The 22,620-nt window shown below is 35.1% G+C and overlaps 1 protein-coding gene across 1 annotated transcript; it reads left to right on the top strand.

The window, feature by feature from the left end:
* The first annotated feature begins 10,679 nt into the window (after positions 1-10,679).
* LOC140981334 (uncharacterized) lies at positions 10,680-14,882 on the top strand. Its single transcript, XM_073447701.1, has 5 exons — positions 10,680-11,666; positions 11,811-11,954; positions 12,050-12,148; positions 12,457-12,555; positions 14,452-14,882. Exons 1-5 carry the CDS (start codon positions 10,875-10,877, stop codon positions 14,533-14,535), a joined length of 1,218 nt encoding a protein of 405 aa, XP_073303802.1. The 5' UTR covers positions 10,680-10,874; the 3' UTR covers positions 14,536-14,882.
* The last annotated feature ends 7,738 nt before the right edge of the window (positions 14,883-22,620 follow it).

Genomic DNA, 22,620 nt, shown 5'->3' with positions numbered 1-22,620 from the left:
GTCTCCATAGGAATTTTCGAGCACAGCGAAGCGCTGCCGCCGTCTAGCCGTCGAAAAGGAATTTTCGAAAATTCCTGTGCAAGCAACCCTAATTATTCACGTAATTTTTGCATCAAGAATTTAAGGTAAGTGGGCAAATTTTTAAAGTTTTAAATTTTTGGGTTATGTGTTTTTCTTTTAAAGAAAAAAAAATGCGGTCGAACACCGTCTACGTTTTTTTTAAATCTTGTTACGTTTTTGTGAGACACTGTGAGGATTCCCTGAAAATGGGTGGAATTCCAACATATGGCCCTTAACAGTGGGATAGAACTGTTTTACGGCCTCGCCCCCTTAGAGGATTAAAACTTAGGGACTGACGTCAGTAAACCATGAAAGGTGAAAAATTGCAGTGTTAAAAATTATGAAAAGCATGCTGTAAATATACGTTATTTCGAAAATATGAAATTTTTATGTGGTGTTCGATAATTCCCCCATTTACTGAGTATTCCCAAAATACTCACCCCTTACAACCTTTCCCAGATAAATCCGAAGAGCAGGTAGAAGAAGAAGAATCAGAACAGTTTTGGGGATGGTGATTAGTGGACATGATTATTTTTTTTTTTGAATTTTAGAAATTTAAAATTTTAGATTAGACGTTCCGCAAATTTATTTTATTTCAGTTGTAAAGACAGTTGTTTTTTTGAGGAATTATGAATAATAAACTGGTTTTCGGTTTATACTATGCTACGAGGCTGGTTGTTTCAATTGTGTGATTGTTAAACAACGCCGGTGTCAAATCCCGAGTTTCGGGGCGTGACATTACTTCGGATGTTTAAAAACACGGGCTTCACTGTATTTTTTTATTATATTTTACTTCGGCATATCAATGTTGATGAAGTAAAAAATAAGGAAAATAAGTTCATACTGAAGTAAAAAGATGAACCGATAAGTTTAATTAAATATTTAATATCGATTATATATCATATATCCTTCAGAGACGAGCTCATTCGATCGATCCACATTTTCCTTCAAAATTAACCCTAATTTCGGTCTTCTTCGCTTCGAACCGCGCCGCGCCGCCGCCATTCCACGCACCGCCGCCACCGTTCCACCACCGAGAAAGAAGAAGGCGGGACGAACAACACCACCACTACCACCACCGTTCCAAGCACCGAGAGGGCTACGACTTGAGATACACCACGTTCGCTTCGAACCACCAACACCACCGCCGTTCCACTCACCGAGAGGGAAGCAAAACACCACCACCACCACCACCGTTCAAAGCACTGAGACGGAAGAAGCGACTGAGATACACAACCGCCGTCCCCTGCGCCTTTGTTTCTTCTACATTTTTACTCGAACGATATTGCTTTACCTGTGTTAGTCCGTCATCAGTTTCCCGAGGTATGGTATTGATTGGAACGATAATTGGTTAATTTCTTGTTGTCGCCTTGTTTGTCCGTCTCTGGGTTCCTAATTTTCGGCATTGTCTAAAATATTTGTTGTCCCCTTCTTGTTAGGCATTGTCTAATTTTCGGTTTTTCTAACTTATATGCACTGTGTGTTGAGGACTGGACATGACGGTGTTTGTTAGTCATTGTCTCCGTCGAATTTTTTTGTTTTTCTAACTTATATGCATCTGTGTGTTGAGGATTTTCCAATCGTGCTATGAAGAGATATCCATTTTTCTGTACTAATTTTCTTGATTAAAAGGTCTACTTACCAATGTTGCTTTATTTTCATCAATAGGTAGTCTTCTTTCGTTTTTTTTGCGTTCAATAAATTAAATTGAAAATGACATTATTAAATGTAATATTTTCAGGTTTAGATCAAATTTATTGTTATATATTTCTGGTATTTTGCTGTATTGAAATGGATAAATCTTGGATTCACTCGGATAGAAGGTCAAAACAGTACGAGGAGGGTGTGGAACTGTTTATCAGAGGTTGTTTAGAGAATCCCCATATTGACCCCAATTTAATTCATTGTCCTTGTTGCAAATGTAAAAATCTTAAAAAAAGACCAGCTAAGTCCATTCGAGAGCATCTTTATTTCCATGGTTTTAGTCAAAATTATGTGAATTGGATTTGGCACGGTGAGTCTGCTGAAAGTGACAAAGTAAATTGGAGCATCAACAAGGAGCCAATTGGTAACTATCACGGACACTTTGAAACCACTAATATGTGTGAGGCAGCATATGATAACTATACAGAAAATCCAGAAGCGTTTATGGAATTTTTGGAGGAAGCAGAGAAACCTTTGTATAATGGATGTAAGCGTTACACAAAGTTGAGTGCAATTGTGAAACTATACAACACCAAAGCAAAGCATGGGATGAGTGACCCTCTATTTTCCGATCTACTAATGGATTTTGGGGATATGTTACCAGATAATCACAACCTGCCAACCAAAATGTATGATGTAAAAAAGACATTGAGTTGTTTGGCGTTGAGTCGTGAAAAGATTCATGCTTGTTCCAATGATTGCATTCTTCATAGGAAGCAATATAAAGACTGCGTAAACTGCCCTAAATGTGGCTTGTCACGGTGGAAGCTAACCAAGAAGAGCGTTGAGAAGAAAGGTGGTCCTGCAAAGGTGTTGTGGTATTTCCCTCCCATACCATAATTTAAGCGCATGTTTAAATCTCTACATACCTCCAAAAATTTAACATGGCATGCAGCAACCACAGGAGTTCCCGGTCAGTTACGTCATCCAGCTGATTCACCATCTTGGAAGTTGGTGGATCATATGTGGCCCGACTTTGAAAGTGAACCAAGAAATCTTCGCCTGGCACTTGCAGCTGATGGCATTAATCCTTATAGCAACCTTAGTAGTCAGTACAGTTGCTGGCCAATTATGTTGGTCACCTATAATCTGCCTCCAAACATGTGTATGAAGAGAAAATTCATCATGCTAACTATGCTCATTTCAGGGCCTATACAGCCAGGAAATGATATAGATGTCTATCTTGATGTGTTAGTTGAAGATTTGCAACGATTGTGGGATGGAGTTGATGGTGTCTATGATGCTTATCGAAGACAATTTTTCTCTCTTAAAGCAGTCTTATTATGGACCATCAATGACTTTCCAGCCTATGGTAACCTTAGTGGATGTACTACACATGGTTATTATGCATGCCCAGTACGCAAAGAAGATACTTGTGCAAAGCATTTGGAAAATGGGAAAAAAATGTCATTTGTTGGTCATAGACGATTCCTACCACGGTTTCATTCATATCGGAGGCAAATGAAAGAGTTCGATGGTATGGAAGAACATGGAGAATCATCTACACCATTATCTGGGGTTGCTTTGTTTGACAAGCTTTCTGACATAAGGTGTGTTTCCGGAAAGAAGATTAGTGTGAAAGGTAAAAAGAGAAAGAATGCAAAGGACAATAATTTGGAAGATAGTAAGAAGAAAAAGATTTTGGATCAACAGATTTCAGAAAATGTTGGAAGAAGAAATCAATTTTTTTCAATCTTCCTTATTGGAAACACCTGCATGTCAGGCATTGGGTACAAAGTTGTTATTCAGCACAGCTTTTCATCCGCAGACCGACAGTCAGCATGAGAGGGTGATTCAGATCTTGGAGGACCTACTCAGAGTTTTCATGATCGACTTCCAGGGCATCTGGGAGCCGAAATTACCTCTCGTGGAGCTCGCGTACAACAACCGCTATCAGACATCTATTGGTATGGCTCTATATGAGGCAATTTACGGGAGGAAGTGTAGGTCACCAGTTTATTGGGATGAGGTATGGGAAAGGGCAGAGTTGGGATCAGACATTGTCAGACAGACTGCAGAGTTAGTAGTCAAGATCCGGGACAGGATGAAAACCGCTCAGAGTCGACAGAAGAGTTATGCAGATCAGCGGCGCAGTGGGCGATCATGTGTTCGTGAAAGTCGTACCGATGAAAGGTGTGATGGATTTGGGAAGAAGGGAAAACTCAGTCCTAGATTCATAGGACCATTCGAGATCCTAGAGAGAGTTAGGACACTAGCTTACAGAATCGCTTTACTGCCGAATCTGGCGAGAGTTCATAATGTGTTCCACGTCTCGATGCTGCGGAAGTACATGTCGAACCCTTTGCATGTATTGAATTATGAGACACTGCTGCTGACGCCGAACATGTCTTTCGAGGAGAGACCCACTCAGATATTGGATAGGCATGAGAGGAGGCTACGGAACAAGATGATCCAGATGGTCAAGATCAAGTGGCTGAATCATTCCGATGAGGAGGCTACTTAGGAGACTGAGACCAAGATGAGGAGTCCCTGCCCGGAGTTCTTCGGTACGTTTTAAATTTCGAGGACGAAATTCTTTATAAGGGAGGATGAATTGTAAGGTTTAGAAAATTCGAACTACGTAAGCTGACTGCATGTAGGGTTAATTATTTTGCATGCATTAAATGCATGATTATTGCATGGATAGGTGTTTTATTTCATGGTTTGTTAAGGTTTCATGTATTAGTACTTTTAGCAGTATTTCACGCTCGAACGAGGAACGGAGACCGAAGACAGTTAAGGAAAAGGAAAAATATTTTTATTAAATAATTATTTTTAATTATTTAATACATGGTACAATTAAAGGTAATTTTCGAAAATGGGCCTTGGTTGGGTATTTTTACTCGTCGAGTCATATTTTAAACCGATACCAAAATTTAGCGAGTCGGGGGACTTTTTGAGAGTTCGGGCAATATTATAAAAAACGTAGCTAAACAAAAAAATTTTGAGTGTGTTAATGGGCTTAATGGGCCTATTTTAAAATATTTTGGACCTAAACTCCTACTCCTAATTATTTTAATTAAGGGCTCATTAGCACTTAATATTTTAATTAAATCTACCCCAAAAACCCTATACCCACACTCACTTCTCTCGGACGCCCCTCCCCATTTACCCAGCAGCCCCCACGAGTTCCAGTAGCAGGAGTGATCGGATTCCTCAAGAATTTTCATAAGAAACATTGTCTCGTCCCTCCGGTATCTGTCTCCCACCTCGCTTTCATTGTTTTTCGAGCGTTTAATAGCAAAGGCACGCCCGATGCCTCAATTTTCTTGTCTTTCACATCATAATATGAGTTTTGATTGATTGTGCATGTTTTATTGTCGTTCTAATGTTTTATGTGAGTTTCGAATGCATGTTCATAGAGGAGCTAGATTTTTATGAATTGATTCTCATGTTCTTGTCTCTTGGTTTAAGGGGCTGCCTGGATGGGGAGGTAGGGGACTCAAACACGTATGAATTATGGTTTTTAGATGTTAGGATCAGATCGTGAGTCAGTTTGGTGATGGTGCGATCAGGTTTCCTCAATTTAGGGCTTGGGACGAACAGGTTGTGCAAAGCGTTGAGGGCAACGTGCATGGGGCTAGGGACCACAGCTAGGTCGATCCAAGATAGTCTTAAGGTGGGCTAGGAAGGGTTGGTTCGAGCTCGGTCTGGGCTAGTTGAACCTGTGGTAGAGGTTGGCTTCAAATGTTGTTTGGGATTTTTTTGATCCGCAGGGCTAGCACCGCGGTGCCACCCTTTAGGTGCCGCATCGCACAATCCTTGGGGCTGCTAGCGCTGCAGCGCTGGTGTCAGGCGCCTAGGCTCTAACCAAGCGCCACAGTGCCAGCGCCTAGGCGCTAGTCAGTATGGATGGTGTATTGGTTTTAGCGCTTATGTCTTGTTTTGGTTTTTGATATGTCGATATGACTGAGGTTATTGACAATTAAATTAGGTCTTACGGAGTTTGATTAGGAGTCTTCGAACTATGGTTTAAGTTTGATTGAGTTCGGATTAAAATCGGGTTTTTGGTCCAAGTTTTAAAACGAATTATAGAAATTAATGCATGGGCTCGAGCTTATGTCTAGGAAATGGTTATAAATGTATTTTGAGGTGTTTTAATAATTTTGGTTGGCTTCGGGTCAAAATTTTGAGGTCCACGGGTAAAACGGTCAATTAGGGTTTCCAGGGGGTAAAATGGTCATTTTGCACTCGGGTCAAGTTAGCAGTCCTGGCAGCGTCCTGAATACTAAAGTTGCATGTTTAAAAATGTATATGTTATTACGAACATGAATTTTTATGAAAATACAGAAAATACGTTGCATGCTTGAATTTAAAGAAATTTATGTATATGCATGATTTTATAAGTGATGAATATAATGACATGTCTTTGAAAGATGAGAGTTGATTGTAACTAACACAAACATGTAAGGCCAAGGCTCATTGGATGGGTAATATTGTCGCTGATATCCCCGCCGCCAGACACCGCGGTTATGCATAGATGGATCCATCGACTAGAGCTGATACGAAAGTCACAACTAATTATCTGAACTCAAATAAGGAAAATTAATATGTTTATGACTACGGGATGAGATATATTTGGAATACGTACACATTACGATATGCTTTCGTTAATGCTTTCAAATCATGAAATGTATTTTATTTACTGTACTTTTCACCATTGCATGTTATGTATATGTATTTGCTATCATGGTTCAGGTGTGTTGAGTCTTTAGACTCACTAGGTATGATTGATGCAGGTAAGCATGATGATGTGGAGACTGGAGGCGCCGGTGACTGAGTAGGCGAAGCTGGGAGTGCGCACGCTAACTCGAGGACCTTACGTTTTTCCGCACTTTATGTTATTGAGTCAGGGATGATACATTATGTTTTTGCAAATTTGCATCTTTTTACATGTTGAGGATTTTACAGGATTCCGTTTATTTCATGGAAGTTCTTTTAAATCAGTAGTCTAGGGATTTTGATAATATTTGGATTTTTTATTAACTGCAATATTTTCATTCAGTGATTGAGTAACTTTTAATACGTATTGTGGTTTGTTTTCATTCGCATGCATGTGTATGAGCATTTCCGAAATTAGCTTGCAAAAAAATTTTCTAGTAGTATTTTAGTAGTAGACGTTTCATGATTGGTATAACTCTTGTACAAGCTCAGTTCAGCTTGGTTCAACAACCCTATTGATTTGAAATTATTAGCTACACAAATATAACAAATTTTGTCCAGAAAAACACTTCTGACAGTTTTCCATTGAACTCACTACAAATCAGCATGAATGAATAACATAAAGTGAGTAACAATATGGTGCACAAAGTGATCCTAAACAATCTAACAAAGACTTTAAGGCTTGTGCAATCAGCTCGATTGAATAATGCTTAAGAGAGATGTTGTAATGTTCTTCGAAGGATTCAAATATATGTTGCTTCGGGTGTTCAAAAACTTTGAAGCCTTGATCCTTTTATAGGTGAATGTTTTCAGACCAGTCAGCATACAACTCTATTGGTCTTGAATATAAATAACCTAAATAATTTAGAAATTTGGATCTATTATCAATATTTTCCACAGGATCATCAGTCCAAACTACTTTAGTTCACTTTTATACAGTTACTTAACTGATTTACTAATTATCTCTATCATATTAGTTCAATAATGTTGAAACGACCTCGATTTTTTTTTCTAATCTTAAATCATAAATTTTAAATTTCTAAATAAAATAATTTAACATAATCATGAATCATAATAATTTAACATATGAAATCCCAAGTGCATAAAATAAAATTATAATTCATCAACTAACCAAAATTCCTAAATCGACCTTTGAAAAGATCAACTAACAATAAAAATAAAGCATAAAAATATCTCTAATAAAATCCTTAACATAAATCTTTAAATCATAAATCTATCTAGCTAGTGCGGAAACATAAAGGCCCTCGGGTGTGTACTACTGCCCTTGATCGACTCAATCATCACCGCCTCCAAAATCATCAAATCATGCATCATACAAACCTTGTCAGTCTAAAGACTCAGCACGCTCTAAACATAAATAGCAAATAATACATATACACTCACATGCATTTAAAAATCATATTTTTATTTAAAATAGCTTTTGAAAATAAATAAACCATTTAAAATCATTTTAAAAATCATTTAAGCATATTTAAATTGTAAAATCATTTTAAAATAGTTTTAAGCATAAATAAATCCTTAAAAAATCATTTAAAAATAAGCTTTAAGCATAATTAAATCATTTTAAAAATAGCTTTAATCATCATCATAAATCATATATCATAAAATCATTTTAATCATAAGCTTTCAATCATATATCATTTTGGATGAAGTTTGATCCTTGAAAGTGACTAGCTTTTATCATTTGGTCGACTGCAGTCTTAGCTCCACATGGTCCATGGAGGTGGGCACTAGGCTCCACCATGAAAATACGATCGTCGGGATCCCTTGGAGGCCTTTTCCCATAGACAGGGTCGCTCTGGGGCCTTGGCCCGTAAACGGGGTCCCTCTTGGGCCTTGGCCCGAATATGAGTCCCTCTAGGGCCTTGGCCCTCACGTCATCTCCACAAAATCATATATCATTATATTATATCTTTTGTCACAGTCAATTCACATCTCTCAAAATATTTTTCCTTTTCTTTTAAAATCATAAAATAACATAGCTTTCAAAAATAGCATTTTAAACAGTATAAATTGCACAGCTTTACCATAAATCATAAAAATACATATTATAATCAAAATCATCATTTTAAATCATATAATATCATTTAACATGTTTTATGATCCTTCAGGACACTGCCAAGCGTTTTCGTATTTTTCTAGTTTAAAAAGACCGTTTTGCCCCTGGACGTAAAAATTCTCGAATTTATCTTTTTCTCACTTTTAATGACATGGGAATATTCTAAATAATTATCTAAGGTTAAATATAATTTTCCATAATTTTATAAAGCTTAAAACTAGGCTTTTCAATTAATTCTTTAATTAACGTTTCGTGTGACGATAAAATCCCGGATAAATCCAAAACTCAATATTTTGATCCCAAATTTTAAACATAGCATTTTTATTATTTATTCTACCCTTCCGAGTCATGAGCCACACCCGTGGACCCCTGGATTTAATTTTTGTTCTTTAATTTTCGAAATTGACACGTTATCGAACCACCCGAGCCATCTCCCAATTTACTCGAGCCACGCCCGAGCCACCTTGAGCCAAACCCGAGCCAACCCATCTAGGCACCCTACTGACCCAGCCCAAGCCCCTGACCAGCCCCTTAAACCCTCGAAAACCATGCTGTCATTGAACCCAATTGCATGTGCTGTGTGTGCGTGAGGTGTTGTAGATTCACTAGGACTCCTAGCTAGCCTAGCGATCTTCTAGCCGAGCCACCACCGAACCACCATGACCCTAACCGACCCTGGACCATGCCCAGACCCGGCCCAGCCCCTGGAACCCACGCACGAACCCCCTGAACCAAGCACCAGAACCTGCGCACCAAATCTCCCCCACGCCTCCCTCGAACCAGCGGCCAACCCAGCCACGGTCCCTTGCAACCGCTCGCACGAGGAGTCTCTTCTCCATGGGACTCCTCCTGTGCTGCGTGCGAGGGGCTTGGACCCTTCCTGACCCTAGACCGAGACCTGGACGAGCCCCACCAACCCATGCAAAGAAACGAGCCATATCATCTCGTCCAAGCCAACACAACTCACGGCTCATATTTTGAATTTTTCTTTTCGGTTCTAGCATACTTTTCTTGTTAAAATTGACATGTTTTACTCATATTTTATCATGTTTTGGCAGCGTACTCGTTGGATTCAAAAACGTTTTTCATAAAAGCATAAAAACATCGTATTTTCGAAAATAAACGTTCTACCGTAAAAAAATATTCAAACACCTATTTTTTTCACACATAAACAATTAAATCATGCATAATATGATTTGTATGATGTTTAAAAAATTTAGGAAACATGCCTTTGCGTTTATAACACTCGAATATACGATCTTCGACGAGAAAGGACGAACGGGTGACGAAGAACACAAGCTTTCTTCTCCTCAATATTTTCGAAAATTGTGAAGTGTGTGAGGGTGAATATCGGCTGATGATGTGAGGAATTGTGAGATTTTTGAAACCTAAATCACTTATTTATAATCAATTAACAAGCTAATGGGCTTTCGTTTTTGGGCTTGCAAGTTTAAGGTAATTGGGTCTTCTTTAAATCATTAAATTGAGCCCAAGAATACTTAATTAATTAAAACATAAAAGTTTGTAAAATTAGTTTCCACAAAATAATATTTTTGATCTTTTAAAACTCCTTGTTTGCCCAAAACCGACTTCCGGGGAAAAATCGAGCTCGACTCGTAAAATAATTCGAACTCCAACATTTTTAGAAAATTTAAATCATTTTTAATCATATTAGGAAGCCTTGTCATTATTTAAATAAAAATAATTATTCTTGTCTTGATCGTCCACGATCTCTTTTTCTCTGCCTATTATCGAATATTCGGGTAAAATCTTTAATTTCATGAAAACATGTCACATAATCATTTAATCATGTAATTATACATTTAATCATATCATAAATATCATGCAAGTATTTAAAAATAATTAAATAAAACAACTAAACAATTAACACAATTTTGTATGCATGTGGTTTACGTAGGTTGGTTTTTCGGACGTTACAAATGTAGTCGGTCTGTGTCTATCACTTCAGTTTATTATGGTTTATGTTTATCAGTTCAATTTATTATTATGAAAATTTAAGTCAAATTTTATCTTTTAACACATAACAAACTCACATATTAGTTAGACTCTACCTTTAAAGTAATAGTTACAAAAAGATCAGTAATTTTTATGTGATGCATTGGCATGAACTATATATAAATTCTTTTGGTGGCTGCTTATCAGTTCGTCAAATTATAACTCATAACATCGAAGGGCTTTGTCGCCAACTTGGTTCTTTTCAAGTGTGGAGTTCACTGACCAATAACAAAACCTTCTGAGCTGATGGACAAAATCTTTCCCCTATTACTTCCCAACTCCTCGTACGAAAAAAGAACCCTTCACCAATTCAACCAATCTTGATGATTATCCTTCAAGTTATGCCCCGATAATGGATCCGCATTACGAACAAAGACTTAGAGAAGAGGTAATTTACCTCCACTCCTTGTGGCATCAAGGCCCTCCTAGACCAGCCGCCGGGGCCCAAGCCCCAAACCTTTTGCAGCCCTCGAACACCGCCAATTTCAAGAGAGAGGGAAGACCAAGAGGTAGAAGAGGGAGGAAATCCAAGAAAATTCCCAATAATGAAGCCCCTGAGTCCAAGTCATCACCTGGAAAAGAGTGGCCGTCTATTATCACTCCTTCGCCGGCAGAGGCCACCTCTAGTTGGGGGAGTTTAGCGGCGAAACCCGTTCAGTTACCCCAATCGCCTTCACTGGAAGAACAGTTGAAATTAGCTGCAAAAAAGGCCCAGAGTAAAGCCCTGATGACTGTCCGTGAATTTCTCAAGAGTAATGATGGTGATACCGACAGTGAATCTGGTTCCATGGATAGCAGCGGTGACGAGGATGATGAGTTTATGGGGGAAAATGATGGGCGCCAGGAGTACACTTTTTTCCTTAAGGTGCTTATGGAGGACGCCGAGTTGAAAGATTACTATGAGAAGAATTTTGCTAAAGGGGAGTTTAGTTGTTTAATCTGCTGTGCAGTGGGCGGCAAGAACACCGGGAAAAAGTTTAAGGGTTGCTTGCCGCTCGTTCAGCACTCGATTGCTCTTGGAAAAACGAAGAGAAGGCGTGCGCACAGGGCGTACGGCCAGGCTGTTTGTAAGATTTTTGGTTGGGACATAGATAGACTTTCCACTGTTGCCTCCTTGCTGAGTGATAATTCGGATGTGGCACAGGTAATTTTAACCTTCTTTTGGAAAATAATAATCGAAAATCCCATCAAAATTTATTTGAAAGGGGAAAATAACGTATTTGGACTTGTGCATGTTCAATTGATGGTGCACATGTGATCTGTAAAATAAGGGTTTGGGTCTTTGCAGGTTGGCGAGAAAGCTCACGATAAGGATAACTCAATAGGCGTTGACAATAACGTGATTTCTGAGGATGGTAATAACGGCGAAGTAGTGCCAGTAACTGAAACCTTTGGTAGTGGAAGTTTGCCCGTTACAGATAAAGGAATCATTGTATGTGATGCTTGTGTGATTTTGTCATGTGTCTTAAATTCTAGAGGATTATGTGTGAACTTTATGCAGTATTTGACTTTTGGTTTTGGCTATAGAATTCTTTGACTTCAGTGGATGCTAATAACTCCTTGGAAGGTGTTGACATAGTGCAACCATCTAATGTTGTGGAGACTGTGACAGAGGGATTGCCAAGTGTGAGTATCTTGATACAGTTTCTGTCCTTTTATTCTGGTGCTTTCTGGTGCAAAATTTCGTATTGGTTAGTAGCAAGAAAGAATTGTGGTATCTGAAGGATTTCTTCTGCTTTGTGGTGCAATATTTCGTTTTGGTTAGTAGCAAGAAAGAAATGTGGTATCTGAAGGATTAACTTTATGTGAAGTAGAAGAATTTTGGAACTGTTTTATTTGTGTGAGTTTGTCTTGTCCTTTATTCTGAAGCTTTAAATTGTAGCTGGTTTAGGCATGAATTTGGGATAATATTCGACTTTTCTTATTTGTTAAAGAATTATTTGGTTGCTGATGATGCTAATAACACCACGGAAGGCTTTGGCATGGTGGATCTTTCCCATGTGGAGGTGACTGTGGCAGAGGGATCTACAATTGTGAGTTGCCTCAATTGATTTTTTTCTCATGTTTGATTTTATATTTTTAGATTGCATTTAAGAATTGTGGTATGTGAAGTTCTGAAGGATTCACTTCATGTAATGTTGGAGGCACTTGGTAGTGTTTGAAGTGTTTGATTTATCATTTATGTCTTGTTTATCTCTCAAATTGACGTAAAATTTATGTAGTAGACGTTGGTAGAGGGACAGAGTTGGGGCATAGCATCTACTCGTGACAAAAACTTTATACAAATAAATAGCATCTATGAGAACTTGTCCAACTCACATGCAATGTGATCCTTTTATCCATGTAAGATTGAACCTGGGGCATTGGTTGTCTAAGCTTTGTAAGATACCATTAGTTACATATTCTTTCCACCATAAATAACATGTGAAAGCCACATTTGTCAATGACGTGTCCTACTCCGGTAGTCCGGCTAGAGATTAATCTTTAGTCAAGTGAGAACTAGGTGATTTCTTTAGAAGCCATATGGTAAACTTACACTGAATGAGCACTTATTCCTGTCTTTTTATGTCCACATCAATATCGACAAAAAGCTAACACTAGCTCATGAGAGATGTATAGCATGTGCAAGTCGATATCCTATTATTTTCTCCTTGTTGACCAGGATTATGTTTAGATATCATGGTCATTTAGAATGTATTCAAGGTTGCATTATATGCGCAACTAAGTTCTATGAATTATGGCGATATCAAAGACATGATCAATGCACATTGCATGTGTAAACAGATGAAAAATGACAGTATTATTTAATTATTATTTTTCGAACGCGTGTGTTTAGTGTAGGATCATAGAATACAAAGACAACCAACTGTTAATTTAATAGTCATTTCTACCAGTTGCTGTAGAGGGATGGATAAGTGCAAGTGTCTTAATTCATTTTCTTTTCGGTTGTTCTTATTGTGTTGAAGATTTATCTTGCTTTATAGAATAGTTTTGTCAGTAGAATGACTTTAATATCAGTTGCCATTTGATTGTGCTTTCAGCTCACGCCAATTCATAATTTTAGTATCATCTCTGGAACATGTGTGGATATAAATTTTGAAAATTAATATGATAATAAAGTGACTTTGTGTAATGATAAGTAAAACATTAATTAAATAATGATTTTCTGAAAATATGGAGTTAAAGATATTTCATAGTATCATAATTAAGTTTTGAATAGTGATTTGATTTATGAGATTCATTGAAATTTTTGAAGAAGATTTTTTTAGTTAAAGTTTTTGTATTTATAAATAAACTTATGAATTTTTTGAGTTGTGAAGAGTTTGAAAGCCCAAACAAATTGAACCTTATTTCTTATGGCTGGTAGGAGTAACTTATTATTAATTGTGTTGGAGTTATGTGTGTGTGCATATGAGAGGAAAAATCAGTAACAGAGTCTGGAGTTATTGATAGATTTTTTATCTAATTTTTCCCGTGGCATAAATTTGATCCTGTATGCACCGAGGGAAGATGTAATGCTATGAACATTTTCTTCTAGACTTAGATGTTCCTAAGAAATATCATCGTCCTTTACAAATACAGAATCTGCAATTAGATTTCGATGATTTTTCTTGTGTTAGCCCAACTTCAAATATCTATATTATCCATGCGGTTTTAATTAAATTCATGAAGGAAGATGAACCTCTAGCTGCTTTCCTCACCAGTTCTGTACTTTAGTATAGATAACTTGACTTGGTATTCTTGTGCATTTTTTTCTTCGTCATCATTGTTCCATATGTTTTGGATTCATATCTATCATTTGTCTTTGATGTGCACTTGGTTTAATGGAATGTGAAACTCAAGATTCTCGGATGTGAGATATAAGTTAAGAAGTATGCTGTAATGCTCAAGTAAAGATGATCTCATGTGTGATATTCTGCATGTTGTAGGGGTCTCTGATGGATAACAGTGGTGTTGGAATTGGTATAGCAAATGATGGTGATGGGCAAAAGGAAGATGGAACCGGTAACTGAGAATTTTCGGGGTGAAAATATCAACGGGGTGAACAGAGACGGAGCTTAGGTTGGGTGCGTGGTTGCCACCACCCCCCTAAACTTTTGCTCCTAATCAATATTTAAAAAAAAAATCGATTATTAGCTTTTATTTTTAAAAAAAAATCTCAATATCTTTGTGTCTCTCAATGTGTATCTTTACTCTTTGAATTTTTTCAATCTCTTCTCCATTATTAATTAAGAAATCAATCCATCCCCTGATTGATTATGATGGAGCCGTCTGTTGTTCTAGAGCATCGTTAAGAAAGCTTCAGCATATATTGGAATTTGGGGAACCTAATTTTCTAAGAATTTGTAAGGTTTGTTTCTTTACACTTTCTGACATTTTAGAATTAGTAAATAAATATGGTATTGTAAAGGTCACACAACAATTGAATTTGGTTTGACTTGAATGATTTGGCTAAATTTGAGTTAGATTGGATTTAACTTCGTGTAACATACATAATTTGATCAACGGTCGATAACACTAACTGTTGGTGATACATATGAAATAATATTTTTATGTAAAAATTCAAGAAAGTAAAAGAACTTAATTTGTAAAATCCATAGGCATTAAATACCCTTGTGTTTTTAAAATTTGGGTATAAAACCCTAGCAAATGGGATAAATTAGGGACGTGAACAATCCAAATCAAGCTAAATAGTATCAAATTGATAGAGGTTCGAATTCGGCTCGAGATTGATAATAAAAGCTTGATTCGAGTTTTTATCATCACGCTCGAACTCGAATTGTCTTGAAATTACTAAGATCGCGTAAAGCTCGAGTTCGACTCATTAAAAGCTCATTTATAATGTTAAATCAATCCGGGCTCGAGCTTGATTCATTATTAGCTCATTTATCATGTTTAACAAGCCTGGCTTGAGATCTGCTGGTTTTCAAACTCTTAAAACATATAATTGAGCTCGACTTTGAATTTGATTCGAGCTTAGTAAAGATTAAATATATCTATAAACTAATTTTAAATCACACATAAAAGTGTAAATTTTATTAGTAGTAATATTTTTATTTGTCAACTCGATAAATGAGCCAAGCTCGAGCTTACGAGCCACCTAAACAATCTGAGCTCGAGCTCGCGAGCCTATTAATGAACATGTTTGCAAGCTTACGATCCGAATATTCTCAAACTTGAGCTTGGTTTGATTAAATTATTGAGCTCGAAATCGAGCTTGAGCTTGGCTTGATATGATTAACAAACAAACTCAAGCAAACTTTTTATCGTGCCGAGCTCCGTATATCTCGCGAACGGAGTAGCTCAATTGGTACCAGACTTGTGCTAAGTATCTATATGTCCAGGAGATCTTAGGTTCGAGTCTGGGGAGGTACAAACTCCAGTGCCTGGGCTGGAGGAGTCATTGAGTAATGGGCCATGGGATAACCGACTCCCGCCAGTTGGATAGGGAACAGCCCATGGGCATTACAATAAAAGAGCGCCTTTTTATTGTTCATCCTCAAACCCCGAAACACGCAGCCCTTTCCTAGCTTGCGTCCAGCCTTTGCACAGCCCATCTAGGATCATGTCTAGACTCCCTTGGGACCCTTGAACACATCCCAAATAGCCGCAACAGCTGTGCCCACCTAGAACGTCCTAAGTTCGAAACACTAGGACTCTAGAATCCCCTATTTTTGTTCATCCTCTTGCCCTAACTTTTCCGGCCCTTAAACATGCATCTCATGACCCTTAAACATGTGGAAACACATCCCATCTAGTAAACTTACCATGGCATCCTCTTTGTGCATTATTAACATAAGTTTTAGATCATAAAAACTCAAGTCTTATCCATGACACGTCATAAAAAAAAACGAAAATATAAAAAGTGTATCATTTTTTTCATGTAATCATGTATCAAACATATAATATGGTGTGATAGATGAGAAAAAAGAGATTAAGGCGTGTCTTTGCATATTTCACGCACGAAAACAATTTGGCAATGCGAGGAACGTTGGCGGAGAGGCGACCCTTACTGAATTTTTCTTCCAAAAATCGTGTGTTTCCCTTCAAAGTTTTCATGTGTGTGTGTTTTTTGGGGATGGGAGAGTCCTAGTAATTAATTAGAGGGTTGGGGCGTGTGATTTATGGGGTTTGGGGAGGTATTTTAATTAAGACTCATGATGCAAGCTTGAGCCTATTAGCCAAGTATAATAGGCCCATTAAGACGATTAGTCATTATTTAAAATATTTTTTTGGGAAAGGTTGTGAAAATATTAGCCGAGTTCTCGAAAAGTTCATGTTTTCGTCGAAAATCAAATGTCGTTTAAAAATACGACTCGGCGTATAAAAACACCTCATTTTCAAAAATTTCATTTAAAATACACCACACATTAAACAACTAAAAATATTTGTTTAATAAAAATATTTTTCATTATATGGTCCCCAGTCTACGTTCCTCGATCGTGTCTCGAATAACCTTTTAAGACACAATTTTATACAATCTAAAATAAAACTACATTTTAAACATGTAAACATGCCTACCATAATCAATTCAAACAATTAAAACAATTTAATTAAAATACATAAGAAATTTGATAACTTGAATGCATGTGGTTCATGTGGACTTTCAAGTTTTCGGAACGTTATAATTGAGGTTTACCAAATAGAGTGTGATATACACCATTAGATCAATATTTGACGAATCACATTGAATCTAAACCAAAAGACACAATTGATCCCAAAAAGATACATGCAACATTTGTATAAATATAAATAGACATTTGCGCTCGGATTGGAATTTTTTTAGACAACCCAGAAACTTCAAATTACAAATATTCTCACGCTCTTGAAGAATTTCCTTCCGATTGTTGGATTGATAATTTCAAAATGATCAGTTTTCTTCCGAATCTTTGTCAATTTTTCTTCTGGTCTTTGTTACATTTTAGTAAAGCCTGGCGTGCTAATGAAATTTGAAAATACTTATACCCTGAATTCCAATTTCCCTAATATTTTTTGACCTTATATGTTGAAAAAAGTATAGATACCCATTGTTTATTTATAAATAAAATTCAGGCATACGTATACAAATATTTGATTTGAGGAAACATTTAAATAATGACTTCGTAATTACGCTTATCTTATATTCATGATTCTACATAAATTAACAAAATGATAAATCTGAAATTTATCCAACATAAATTTATTCAAGTTATCAAATTAATTTCAAATCATGAATTCAAAATTCATTGTTTCAAATATTTAATTGAAGCACACGCTTATATTCTATATTTCTGTTTCAAGGGGATGAAAAATATATCGTTACACAGTATTTATTCATTAGTATATTCTTACACACGAGTAATTATATTATATTCTACAATTTTATTGCAAGTTTATTGAAAATATAAATTATCTTGAAAAATATAAAAGAATCACATAGAACGGTTGAGTATTATTTGCATTCATACTCTATTTTTCCAATATTTAATAAATATCTAAATGCTATTTTTATACATTAACTAGTTAAATAAGGATTAATTTAAAAATAGCAAAAAATATAATTTGATCTTGTGTGTTTTTTTATTTACGATTTTGGTTATTTATATTATCAAATTTCGATTTTAATATTATATCTTTCAATTTTTGATAATTTTAGTCATTTTTTGTGAAAGTGCGTATGTGACACGTCATACATTAGCTCAATATTGACGTTATATAAGCGACATGGCAGAAAAATTACTAAGACTACAAAAAAAAAAGGCTAACTAAGACTTAAATAGATAATATAGATGATCAAAATCGCAAATTCAAAATTTATGGTTTCAAATATTTTAATCTAAACACACCCTTATATTCTATATTTCTATTTCAAAGAGTTGCAAAATATGTAGTTATACATTATTTATTCATTACTAGAATTCATACATATGTGTAATTATATTATATACAGAAACTTTTGTGATACTGTCTCATTAGTCAATTTTGTGATACAGATCATATCAGAAAAGACCTACTAGTATTATGTTATATTCTACAATTTTATTGCACGTTTTTTGAAATTATAAGTTATCTTGAAAAATACAAAAGAATTACATATAATGGTTGAATATTATTTGCATTCATACTTCATTTTCCAATATATTTAATAAATATATAAATGATATTTTTAAACATGCAACTAATTAAATAAGGTTACTTTTAAAAATAGCAAAAATTATAATATGATCTTTTGTGTTTCTTTTTTTTACTATTTTGATTATCTATATTGTCAAATTTCGATTTCAATTTTATATTTTTTTCAATTTTTGACAAGTTTAGTGATTTTTTTATGGCAGTACTGCTAATGTGACATATCATATTTTAGCATCATATCGACGTCAAATCATTTTCACGTCGAAAAATGACTAAGATTGCAAAAACATATAAAAATATAGCAAACTAACCAAAATCGTGTGTATAAATATATATTTCAAAGATCTCCATTTCTCCTTAAAAATATTCGGAAGTTTGACTTCGAGAAGTTATATATTTCATAAACAGTAATTGGAAGTTTTTTTTATTTTTTAATTAAAAAAATACTTTGAAAATATAGTGGAGGAATAAATTACTACAATAATTGCGAAAAAAACTTGAGACAAACCAATTTGTTTGCTATATATTTTTATTTTCATAAAAAAAAATTGTTGGGTGCTTCATTTTAATAATCCGATGATATATATTAAATATAGTAGAAAATATTTCTTCAAAATGAATCAAAAACATGAACTTCGACCACTAATAATATTTAAATAATTTATCAATTAATTTATAGCATTTAACTTACTTCGGATAAATATAGCTATCGTCCTTTAGTGCTATACGCTTAGTACTCCATAAACTAATTAATAGCTTCGCAGCTTGTAACTTTGTCTTTGTCACGTTTTCGCACGTAAACTTGCATAATAAATAATTTAGTCAAAGTATTTTTCTTTATATTATTTTGGATATTATTTACATTTTGCTTTTACTTAAATTATTCTTTTTTATAGACTAAGATATACGATATATTTATTGGCAAATTGTATTTATCATTTTTGTGAAATATCCACACACAAAAAAAAATAGCATAAAACCCTCCATTTAAAATTAAATGTCTTCTCAAACAATGTTTTTCTAAAACTTGGGCACATTTGCTTTGTTAGAGGTTTTACGTCTGTTTTTATTAATAAACAAAGTACTCTAAAATATGTTAATTTCATTTAGGAGGTTATGTTGTTTATTGGATTGAGGTATATTAGAATATTTAAGTTTTGGTGATGTTCTCATCTTAAGAAATTAGTTCAGAAATATTAAAACTCAGTGTTCCTAGAAATTTAGTAGCTGATAAGTTCAGCAGACTATTTGTACACTTATCAGAAAATTAACTAAAGTCTATCAAACTGAACGGACAACCATCAATGAATGTTAACTCTCTGCTGAATCTAGTCAACGATCATTTATGAGCTTGGACTTATTCTCTTAATTAATGGAGTATAAATTCAGCAGATCAAATGTTCGGAGATGTTCAACATTCTATTTAAATTTTAAAGAGAATATATTCTGGCCATTTGATTGAATGTGTCATAAACATTAACCGGTGCCTTTTATTTTTGTATCATGAAAAATAACATGACTGTTGTGAAAAAATAAAAATCTCAAACTCTCAAAATTATCACACTACACACTTTATAATAGTTTTCTCTCAACTCAATTGTGATTTTCTCCACAAATGAGAGATCTATTTATAGAAATTTTTTGGAAATAATCCAAAAATAATTACATCATTACATTCATCATCACACACTAATTTTAAATATTTACAACTCTTATTTTCAACATTCAACTTTCTTATTTTCAACATTCAAATATTACAACTCATATTTTTCAACACTTCTATTATTTTTCAACACTCCCCCTTGTGATGATGATCATGATACAATGATTGTTTTCATTACGTGTTTTATACTGTCTCGTTAAAAACCTTACTAGGAAAAACCCATTGGGATAAAAACCATAGTAAGGGAAAAAAAGTTCAGTCACTTAAACTCCCCTTCATGTTGACATGAACAATTCTTCACAAATTTCGTAGATTACGCATCCCAATATTATATATGTGCTTTCTAAATATTGTCGTAGGAAGTGCTTTGTGAAGAGATCTGATGAATTTTTTCTTGATTGAATGTAACGAACATCGATATATTTATTCTTCTCAAGCTCCTTGGTGAATGCGAAGAACTTAGGAGGAATATGTTTAGTTCTGTCGCTTTTTATTTATCCTTCTTTCATTTGAACAACAAATTCAGCATTATCTTCATATAGTATCACAGGCTTCTCGTCGAATGATAATCCGCATGAGATTTGGATATGTTGGATCATTGATTTTAACCACACACATTCACGGCTTGCTTCATGTAGTGCAATGATCTCGGCATGATTTGATGAAGTTGTTACGAGCGTTTGTTTCTGTCAACGCCAAGAAATTGCAGTGCCTCCACGAGTAAATACATATCCAGTTTAGGAACGTGCCTTGTGTGGATCAGATAAGTATCCAGCATCGGCATAACCAATTATACTTGGATTAGCATCTTTTGAATACAAAAGTCTCAAGTCTGTCATTCCTCGTAGATAACGTAATATATATTTAATTCCGTTCCAGTGTCTCTTTGTTGGATATGTGCTAAATCTTGTCAATAAATTTACGGCAAAAGATATACCAGGTCTTGTACAATTTGTAAGATACATAAGGGCACCGATAGAACTTAAATATGGTACTTCTGGATCAAGAATATCTTTATCATCTTCACATGGACGGAATGGATCTTTTTCTATGTTTAATGATCTAACAACCATTGGATTACTTAAAGGATTTGATTTATCCATATTAAAACGTTTAAGGATTTTTTCTGTATAATTTGTCTGGTGAACAAATATTCTACATTCTTTTTGTTCAATTTGTAAACCCAGACAATACTTGGTTTTTCCAAGGTCCTTCATTTCAAATTCTTCCTTCAAGTATGAAACAACTTCTTGAATTTTCTTATTTGTTCCAATGATGTTTAAATCATCAACATATACAGCAATAATTACGCATCCGAATGTTGTTTTTTTAATGAAAAAACAAGGGCATATTGAATTATTAACATATCCCTTTTCATCAAGTGATCACTTAGCTGATTATACCACATTCGGCCGGATTGCTTTAACCCATATAATGATTTTTGTAATTTCACAGAATAACATTCTCTGGGTTTTGAACTTTGTGCTTCAGGCATTTTAAATCCTTCAGGGATTTTCATATATATATTATTATCAAGTGATCCATATAAGTAAGCTGTAACAACATCCATAAGACGCATTTCTAAATTTTCAGATACCGCCAAGCTAATCAAATACGAGACGTTATTGCATCCATCACAGGAGAATTCGTTTCTTCATAATCAATTCCAGGCCTTTGAGAAAAACCTTGTGCAACAAGTCGAGCTTTATATTTTACTATTTCATTTTTCTCATTTCGCTTTCGAATAAAAACTCATTTGTATCCAACAGGTTTTACACCTTCAGGTGTAAGGACTATAGGTCCAAAACATTACGTTTATTTAGCGAATCCAATTCAACCTGGATGGCATCTTTCCATTTTATCCAATCTTGTCGATTTTTACACTCACCAAAAAATTTTGGTTCATGATATTCATGATCATTTATGATGTCGATTGCCACATTATAAGAAAATATATCATCAATTTCTCCTATATCTTTTCGGTTCCATATTTTTCTATTTTTAATATAATTTATATAGATTTGACGATTTTCGTCAGTTTGTGGTTCTGATAGAACATTTTTATTTTTATTTGTTTCTTCAGGAACAACATTCTCTATTTTGTGATCATTGTGTTTCTCTATGAATTTTCTTTTTCGATGATTTTTATCCTTGGAACCGACTGGCCTTCCACTCTTCATTCGTTTAATGACATCATGAGTATCTTCAATTTGTTTCTTCGGAATTTCAATTCGAGCAGGGACATTTGCAGCATGTATATATGATTTAGTTACTCCTTTTGTGTCTGCATATGCATCTGGTATTTGATTTGCTATTCTTTGCA

The sequence above is a fragment of the Primulina huaijiensis genome, chromosome 7, assembly GCF_012295235.1.
Source record: "Primulina huaijiensis isolate GDHJ02 chromosome 7, ASM1229523v2, whole genome shotgun sequence".
In the NCBI taxonomy this organism is placed as follows: Eukaryota; Viridiplantae; Streptophyta; class Magnoliopsida; order Lamiales; family Gesneriaceae; genus Primulina; species Primulina huaijiensis.
Note: the sequence above shows the minus strand (reverse complement) of the source record. Positions and strands in the feature narration are given on the sequence as shown.

Bases quoted from the DNA above. Each gene is read 5' to 3' on its own strand.
- LOC140981334 (XM_073447701.1), top strand. From the start codon at position 10,875: ATGGATCCGCATTACGAACAAAGACTTAGAGAAGAGGTAATTTACCTC. The intron at 11,667-11,810 runs GTAATTTTAACC...GGGTCTTTGCAG, and splicing joins ATAATTCGGATGTGGCACAG to GTTGGCGAGAAAGCTCACGA. The intron at 12,149-12,456 runs GTGAGTATCTTG...TATTTGTTAAAG, and splicing joins TGACAGAGGGATTGCCAAGT to AATTATTTGGTTGCTGATGA.